At 43.5% G+C, this 9,577-nt stretch overlaps 1 protein-coding gene across 1 annotated transcript in view; it reads right to left on the reverse strand.

The window, feature by feature from the left end:
- The window catches only part of TCTN3 (tectonic family member 3), a 28,037-nt gene extending 21,265 nt beyond the window's left edge, over positions 1-6,772 (reverse strand). The window contains exons 1-7 of the mRNA XM_007456172.1: positions 6,538-6,772; positions 6,243-6,366; positions 5,804-5,922; positions 1,613-1,740; positions 1,270-1,378; positions 1,075-1,190; positions 571-606 (exon numbers count right to left, since the gene is read on the reverse strand). Coding sequence (XP_007456234.1) covers positions 571-606; positions 1,075-1,190; positions 1,270-1,378; positions 1,613-1,740; positions 5,804-5,922; positions 6,243-6,366; positions 6,538-6,772 — 867 coding nt within the window. The remainder of the gene's footprint in view (positions 1-570; positions 607-1,074; positions 1,191-1,269; positions 1,379-1,612; positions 1,741-5,803; positions 5,923-6,242; positions 6,367-6,537) is intronic.
- Between the last annotated feature and the right edge of the window lie 2,805 nt (positions 6,773-9,577).

Raw genomic sequence — 9,577 nt, forward strand, 5'->3', positions numbered from 1 at the left:
GAAAGAGGCAAATCAATTAAAATTGAAAGCAGCACTTTTTCTTCTAGTTACATATTATGCTGAAATGAGTATTTTTCCCTTTTGACCATCACCTTCCTCTCTCCTTCCATTGCCAGTCTACAACTTAAGTTCAAAAGTCATTCTAATTCAGCACTTCTCAAAACATATTTTTTGGAACATTACTTCTATTAGATATAAAATAAAGCTTCCATGGTCAAATAAGTTTTAGAAATACTATATCTGGCACTTCCCTCTTAGAGATTAAGAAGACCCTCTAGCATATTAAAGACTTCAAGTAGTCCATCCTAAATATAATGTTTAACTTTATTTACCCGAAGTTTCTCAAACTTACCTAATACCTTATGATTCTTATTTCATATGATTCTTATTTCATATGATGCTTATTAATTATATAGAACAAAAAGAAAAACACTCTTTTAGACTCATACTTGAACAGTCTGATGCATCACAAACACATTCTCTTTCACCATTACAATCTAGAGTGAGACTGCCTCAGATGTAAAGGGGCCAAATAGTCTCTTTCATTTTTCCTGATAAAAAGCATCATACCTTTGTATTCTGCAGATCACTCAAACCTCTTGGAACCTAATATAAGAGAACAGCAAGGACATAAGTGTGCATATATCTTAACATAAAATCTCCAGGAGCTTGTGGTTTCTCATTTGGGGGAAAAAAAAAATCAACATTTTTTTTCTACCTGACTCTTCCTTACACTAAAATGCCCTAAGCAGGGCTCAGCGGAGGTTGGATGGACTGTGATGCCCACCTACTCTGAGTAGAGCTCTAACAAACAGCAAAAGCAAGAAGTTTTGGTGAAATAGTGAGATGTCACCCCATCCTACCTCCCCTAGCAAATTCCACTAGCCAGAAAGGTGAGAACCTCTTATCCTATCTATCCCTACTTCTTTCATCTTTCTTCAGATGACAGGGCTTTTAGGCCCTCTGCCTTCTACATAGCTCTTGGGCATCCTGACTTCCAGTTCAGTGCTTGTGGGAAGCATGATAACTTTTTAAGTCCACGGCGGTGACAGTGGGGAGAGAAGGGACACCCACCTTCAAGACTGTGAAGTTATGATAAGAGGCAGCGTTGAGGGTGGGATCCAAGGTACAGCTATCTGCCAGATTCTTGAAGAAACGAGCACAGGTTGTACTTTTACTCTCCAGGAAACCTTAGAATTAAGGGAGTGGTACATGAGAAAGCCTATCTTAAACTGAACAAAAAGGCTGGCGCTTGTACTCCAGGCTCACCTGCGGGATTGCTCTCAGCACAGAGTCCCCCAGCTCCGACTCCTGCAGGCTGCCTCAGCAAGCCTATTACAGACCACTTGGGGAAGTAAGTCAGAATGGGGTCCCCAGCCTAAACAAAGTATAGCAGAAATTTATTCAGTGAGATTGGGCTGAACTCCACCAGAAAAGAATAAGCAGAAACAAAAGTTAACTCAATAGGTTGTTAACATGGACAATAATGCCCTCCAAAAGAGCTGACAGTGGCTTACCTAGTTGCAGGTAGGTATCTCAAAGATACCTCATCAATTGTCAGTATGTGGGGAAAAACAAAACCAAACGATCCCTCCCCCTTCCGTAGGCTCACCCTGTAAAAAGGTGGTGGTGACTGGGTTTGGAATGTTGAAGTGAATGATTCACCTCCAAACTCTGTAGCCAGGGCCTGGAAGCTGGTTGCATTGACCTTTTGGAGCTTCTGGAAATAGGTTAATTTTGCTAAAATAATTTTAAAAAGAAAAGGGGTTTAGATAAAATAAAATCATTTTTAAGTATCTGGCATACCAAGAAACTAATCTTTAAAAATATTTTTATTGAGGTGTAAAATATACACAGTAAAGTATGCAAATGCACTAATCTCAAGCATAAACTCAAAGAATTTTTAAACATTTATATACTTTTATTACTACCACTCAGAACATTTTCCCAGGTTCCCAATCAATACGCCATCTTCAGAGATAATAACAATTTTGATTTCTATCACCTAATAATTTATTTGTAATTTGTTAATTGAATTATTGCTTTAGTATTAAGAGCTGAGATAAGAATATGACCAACGAATGCCAGTCAGTTCCATGCCTCTGATGCCAGGAACGTGTATGATTAGCAATTTGTGATGAAAATAGGAGTCTCAGTAATGCACACATTTGTCCTATACCAGAGGAGTCTCTAGTACAACAAAATGGTACTGTTTCCATAGGAAGATGGCAGAGTTGGAGACGATATTTGACTTGTCCTCTCCAAGTCTTCCAATCTCCTCTAAACTTCAACTAACCAGTCCTCATAATAAGGCTTCCATCTCTCAAGTATATGGATTTGTTGTATTTTATTCCTTTCACCTTATAATTTCTACATTCAAGATTTTTCAAATACACTCAAAGGGTATTTTCTCTAACAATTCTGTAATTTATATTATAGCAATGTATAAATCTATCCAAGCTCCTGCAGCCATCTCCTTACGGCACTTCAGAACCAGGAGAGAGATGTAGGTAAAAGCCTCTGACATTCTCCCCTGCCCAGAGGGTGGCCTGTAATGAACAACACTGCTTTACCACCCAAGTTTTCTGCTAACTTGAAAAAGGGATGTAGCAGAAAATTGGCCCATACTAGTTTCTTTCTTTCTTCATAATTACGGTCATTTGGACAGATTCAAAAGGAAATCAAGACATGTATCACCAAAACCTAATGAAGATGCCACATAACATAAGCTTGACCTTTATCCTCTGTGATCACAAAGTCCTACTCATTTGACTTTTCAGCTTTCTGACGGAACACGAAATGAAGATAACTCTCAATTCTGGGCCCTTTCAGGCTACTCACTTTCTATCTGTCTCCTAGATCTTTATTACTCAAAGTGTGGTGCACAGACTAGCAGCCCCAGCATTACCTGGGATGTTGTCAGAAATTCAGAATCTTAAGCTATGCTCCAGAACTACTGAATCAGAACGTGCATGTTAACAAGATCTCAGGTGATGTGGGTGCATATTAGGATTGAAAAGCCTTGCTCTGGAACAGGTGATGCTAGTGCTGCTGGTCTGCAGACCACCTTCTTCCATCTCTGATCCGAAATGTTCAAATTTTAAAGCTTCCAGGAGCTGTTTAATATTTCCTTCAGAACTCATACCCTGAAAACCATATGGAAGAAATACTTACCTCATTAAAAAATGTAGTTATTTCTATCTTTATAAATGAAAGAAAAGTTAAGCTAAAAAAGAAGGTACGTTGATGGGCTTCCCTGGTGGTGCAGTGGTTGAGAGTCCGTCTGCCGATGCAGGGTACTGGGGTTCGTGCCCCAGTCTGGGAGGATCTCACATGCCGCGGAGCGGCTGGGCCCGTGAGCCACGGCCGCTGAGCCTGCGCACCCGGAGCCTGTGCTCCGCAACGGGAGAGGCCACAACAGTGAGAGGCCCGCGGACCAAAAAAAAAAAAAAAAAAAAAAAAAAAAAAAAAAGAAAAAAAAAAAAGGTACATTGAGATGGAAAATATCCATCTGAATATTTTTTTCATGGCTTAAAAGAGTAAGAGAACATTAACATTTTGTCTCTCACTGTAGTGCAGGGATATTGGTGGTAGTGATGGTAAGCAGGAATAATGCAGATAAGAAGCACAGGCTAAGGATAAATAGAATTTCTACCTAAAATTTCTACCATCATATATGGTATATTATACCCAACAGGGCTTAAAGGTATTTAGACTTAGATTGATACAATTTCAGATGTGGAAGGAAGCCCAGAGATCATCTGGTCCAATTCCATTAGGAAATTTGGATCCTAAGAGGTAAATGAGTTGCAAAAGGCCACAGAGCCATCTGGCAGAGCCAGGTGTAGATCACAGATCTCTCGATTCCTGGTCTAGGATTTTTCCCACTCCATCATGTTGTACAGCCTCTAACAATGTCTGTTACTGATGATTATTATCAGCAAATATTAAGCACTGTGGGCAAAGATATGGTCCATCCTTTCTATGCGCTGTGTCAGCTGACAATGCTGACACAACATTCATATAAAATGATAACAATTCAAAGTATCATATAAGTTCTAAAGGAGTGACTCTCAGGTGTTTCTGGGGAAAGAAAGTTCAGAAACACTGGTCTGGAAACAGTATGGCATGGGAAGCAGGAGGGGATTAAAAGCAGGCAGCACCAGTTGAACGCTACTGCGATATCCCTGGAGCATTTTAATGAGGCTAGAACTAGAAGGCAATGGGAGATTTGGAAAGGATGAGGCAGCTGCAGCTTTATTTTATTAATTTATTTTTAATTTACTTTTGCTGTGTTGGGTCTTCGTTTCTGTGCGAGGGCTTTCTCTAGTTGTGGCAAGCGGGGGCCACTCTTCATCGCGGTGCGTGGGCCTCTCACTATCGCGGGCTCTCTTGTTGCAGAGCACAGGCTCCAGACGCGCAGGCCCAGTAGTTGTGGCTCACGGGCATAGCTGCTCCGCGGCATGTGGGATCCTCCCAGACCAGGGCTCGAACCTGTGTCTCCCGCACTAGCAGGAAGACTCTCAACCACTGCGCCACCAGGGAAGCCCTGCAGCCTTAGTTTAAAATGCAGCATTTGCCTTGCTCCTTTTACCTTCTCACAACCTGAATGGCCGCAAAGCTCCTGATAACTGCTTCCAGATTCAAGTCCCCTCAAACCCAAACGTGGTTGCTTTAGGAAACAAATATAGTTTTGCAATTTATTTTCTAACAGATGAAACCAGGATGAGCTGACTTCCAGAGTGTAAGGGACATTTAAGTCTATTTTATGTGAGAACATTATCTTGCTTCTTAGACAATAAATTAAAAAAAGATATATTAGATGTACATCTTTAAAAATATTATACTCATCACCAACCAATTTTTAAGTCTATTTATTTATTTATTTAGGCTGCGTTGGGTATTTGCTGCCTGCTTCGCTGCTGGGCTTTTCTCTAGTTGTGGCGAGTGGGGGCCACTCTTCCCTGCGGTGCACAGGCCTCTCACTGCGGTGGCCTATCCTGCTGTGGAGCACGGGCCCTAGGTGTATGGACTTCAGCAGTTGTGGCACACAGGTTCAGTAGTTGTGGCGCACAGGCTTAGTTGCTCCACAGCATGTGGGATCTTCCCAGACCAGGGCTCGAACCTGTGTCCCCTACATTGGCAGGCGGATTCTTAACCACTGCGCCACCCCAGAAGCCATCTAAGTCTATTTAAAAACCTTAATAACAACTACCTTTCATTTTTATTGCACTCTACAGTTATACAGCACTTTCACATTCAGAATTAGTGATATTATTTCTCATCCTGCAGTTGAAGAAATGAGCCTGGAAATTTGTTCAAGACTGTGCAGCTGGTAAGTAAATGAAGGGCTGAGACCCAAGTCAAATGCTCTTTCCCCTATATTGTTGCCTCATAAAATAAAAACAAGGTTGATGTAGACTCATTTGTCAAAGACATTCATTCACGTATTATTTGGTGCCTCTTATGTCAGGCACTGGGGGATTCAGTGAGCCCCTTCATGGAGATTGTAGCAAGTGGGAGATATAGTCTATCTGTAATCCTCTGAGCTAAGAGGGCTGACTGAAATTAAAGTTCTGTATGGGCTTTCTGATCCACAGCCAAGAGGGCAAAAGAGATTGCCAATGTTCACTAATAAGAGAAAACAGAGGGGCAGGGGGACAGGTGGAAGGAGAGGGAGCATGATAGAGATCCAAAGGGGGAAAAAAAGTTTAAAAAACAAAGAAAAGGAATAAACGTCAGGGACTAAGCTAACCCTCAGTAAATGTTAGGCAATAGGAATAGCCAACTTATTTCTACTCACAGCTGTTCACATGGACACAAAACTGCTTAATTCCATTTGAATCCATGAAAACTCTTGAAGGAAACGGGGAATTACTTCGGAAGATAAGAGAGTTGTCTACACACACCCAACTTGAAGACCTGAGGAAACAGGAGGGAGAATAGATACATTTAATATGAGGATTAGGTCCAAAGAAGGGTGCCCCACCAGTAGCAGTCAGATGCCAAAGAGAGGACTCCTTGGGCAGCCACAGGACAATACGAAGATCCTATTCTATTGGCCAGCCCTGCTCTAGAGCATCAGAAGTGGAACGGCTCTCCTGGGAAAAACCAAGGTAGTTCCATTCCCAGGAGTGGAAGTGGGGGTGGGAGGCACGAAGCCTAACTCTTCCTACTTCCAAATGCTACTTATTCTACAGCCCCAATCCCCTTTAGGATTCAACCTGAGCATCGCAGCTCACCTCACGCTGCCTGGAAGGCAGAAGGAGAAAACTGTCCTGGGATGGAGAAGATAGCAGTCCCTGTCGCAGCAGCAATTCACATCGCAGGCACCGGGAGTCAAGTCACAGACACAAATCGGTAAGACTATAAAAGTACAACATAAAGCAGAGCAAATGGGGTGTGGATCCCCAAACTCTTCCAGGTGTTAATTCCCCTTCTTCCAACAGCCCCACTCCTTACTTTATGGGAATTCACTTTGTTCACAGAATTTGGATCTAAGTCAGCAGTTTCCAACCCCGCATCCTCTCCCCTCACCTGGGAAGAGATCCACGGTCCTATTCCCAGGCGCCGAGGGAGTCACGACAGTAGGACTCACTGTAGAGACGCCAGGCACCTCCGAGAAGGATTGAAGGGTCTCGCCCTGCGTCCTTGGCCCCAGGTCCGATTGGGTGGACACTGCCCCAGACGGGGACGGAGATGGCTGAGGCCGGACCCCCTCGGGGACCATCAGGAAGAACACCTGCAGCAGCGCGAGCTGCGAGGTAAACATGCGGTAATACAGACGTCTCCACCAAAGGGTTTGAGGTGGGTTTCGGTGGTCTCTAGACGCGTCGCTAGAGAGTGGGTGGGAGGAGTCGCATGGCGTCTGACGTCATCCGTATGCGTCTTCTCATTGGCTCATGGCAATGGCCGAGCGCTCTTCAGCCAATAGAAGGCGGCGTTGTTACAGATCCCTCAGCATCTTTCAGTCTGCGCCCTCCTCCTTAGGCTAGGCCCGGCACTGTCTCCGTCGCTCGGCAACCGCCAAACTGGCAAAGGAGCCCTTGTCTCTTCTCTCCGCTGAGTGGCAGTAGGAGTTCAGCCCAATGCCCAGTGTGCACAGACTTCGCGGCCCAGAGGACAGAGCCCTTCCTTGATAGAGGGAAGCCTCAGAGGCTGCAACTAGAATTGCGTATCTTTTTCACTCCGGATTCTAACGGTGAGAATCCTTTTCTTTCTTTTCTTTCTTTCTTTCTTTCTTTCTTTCTTTCTTTCTTTCTTTCTTTCTTTCTTTCTTTCTTTTTCTTTCTTTCTTTCTTTCTTTCTTTCAAGTATGAGCCCATTTTTAGAGAGCTCGTTTTATTTATTTAAAAATTTGTTATTTATTTATTTGGCTGCATTGGCCCAAGATTGCTGCGTGGGGGCTTTCTCTAGTTGCAGCAAGCTGGGGAGCGGGGGCTACTCTTCCTTGCCATGCGTGGGCTTCTCATTGCGGTGGCTTCTCTTGTTGCGGAGCATGGGCTCTAGGCACGTGGGCTTCAGTAGTTGTGGCACACAGGCTCAGTAGTTGTGGCTCACGGGCTCTAGATTGCAGGCCTAGTAGTTGTGGCGCCCGAGCTTAGTTACTCCGCAGCCTGTGGGATCTTCCTGGACCATGGCTCGAACCCGTGTCCCCTACATTGGCAGGCGGATTTTTTTGTCGTTTATTTTATTTTTGGCTGCGTTGGGTCTTCGTTGCTGCGCAGGGGCTTTCTCTAGTTACGCCGAGCGGGGGCTACTGTTCGTTGCGGTGCGCAGGCTTCTCATTGTGGTGGCTTTTTTCTTGTGGTGGAGCACGTACTCTAGGCGCGCAGGCCTCAGTAGTTTTGGCTCTCAGGCTCAGTAGTTGTGGCTCGCGGGCTCTAGAGTGCAGGCTCAGTAGTTGTGGCGCACTGGCTTAGTTGCTCCGCAGCATGTGGGATCTTCCCGGACCAGGGCTCAAACCCATGTCCCCTGCACTGGCAGGCGGATTCTTAACCACTGCGCCACCAGGGAGGTCTGAGAATCCTTTTCTAAAGGATAATCTTAGGGAGGAAATCACACTGACGGTCACACTGAGAACTTCTTTAAATTTAAAAAATAGCCAAGGGACGGAGAAGAAAACTTATTTTTTGCTATTATTATAAATAGCCACTTCTTTTTTTTTTCTTTTTGGCTGCCCTGCGGGGCTTCAGGGATCTTAGTTCCCCGATTCCCCGATCAGGTATCAAACCCAGACCCCTGCCATTGAGCATGCCAAGTCCTAACCACTGGACTGCCAAGGAATTCCTTAAATTGCCACTTTTTATAGCCCTCTTTAGAAAGTTTTGTTTTTTCCCAGGAGTCGTGTGCCTCTTCTGATTCCCTAGAGCAGCACTGTCCAATAGAACTTTCTGCAGTGTGGGAAATGTTCTGTATGTACACTGTTCAGTATTGCAGCTACAGGCTATATGTGGCTACTGCGCACTTGACGTGTGGCTAATGTGACTGAGGAGCTGACTTAAAATTTTAATTAATTCAAAGTTAACCACACATGACTTGTATTTAGCGTATTGAATAGTACAACTCTAGGGTATCAAAATCTTGTTCCTGCTAGACTCACTGTTTTTGTCAATCTGCACAGTCCTGATATCTGGATTATTTCAATTGCTTGGTTGGGGATATAAATTAAGATCTGTTAAGAGTTACCTAACATCTAATACCCTTACCAAAACCTAGCTAATACCTTCTTTTCCAAGTGAATCGCAGATTCACTTTAGGCAGATAAATTTTAGGGCACTTGACCTTTCTCACATTCTCTGACAAGATATTGTTTTGAAGTCAGTGGCTTAATGTATCTCTGTGTTATAAACGTTCTCAAAATCTTTTTATGTGATTGTGTGATGAACTGCTATAAGAGCTATCTATAGTTTGGGCATAAAATATTTATCTACCTTTTTAGTAATTTCTGTAGGAAAAGGCCACGTTCATATTATTCAAATTATATGCATTGGGCTTCCCTGGTGGTGCAGTGGTTGAGAGTCCGCCTGCCGATGCAGGGGACACGGGTTCGTGCCCCGGTCCGGGAGGATCCCACATGCCGCGGAGCGGCTGGGCCCATGAGCCATGGCCGCTGGGCCTGTGCGTCCGGAGCCTGTGCTCTGCAACGGGAGAGGCCACAACAGTGAGAGGCCCGCGTACCGTTAAAAAAAAAAAAAAAAAAAAAATTATATGCATTTATCAGAATATAAGCTCCACAAAGCAGAGGGTTTTGTCTGTTTTGTTCACTCTTTGTATCCCCTGCCTAGAACAGTGCCTAGGACATGTTAGATATGCATTAAATATTTTTTAAAAGATTGTTTTGTTGAACTCTTTAGATTTAGCTGCTATGAATATTTAGTGTTTATATGATTTCAGGATTGCATTTATTTATATAAAATTTCTATTGTACAACCAATTGGAGACGATTTTAGATTTCCAAGTTTGCATTTTACTCTTTAATTCTCAGTCAGTGGTAAATCAATGATAAGTTATTAATGAATTTATTAGTGTTGGCAAAAGAGCCTGTTTGAAGTAATTTCAGGGTTGAGTGTAGGGA

This window comes from Lipotes vexillifer, unplaced genomic scaffold, assembly GCF_000442215.2.
Source record: "Lipotes vexillifer unplaced genomic scaffold, Lipotes_vexillifer_v1.1 scaffold184, whole genome shotgun sequence".
Classification (NCBI taxonomy): domain Eukaryota; kingdom Metazoa; phylum Chordata; class Mammalia; order Artiodactyla; family Lipotidae; genus Lipotes; species Lipotes vexillifer.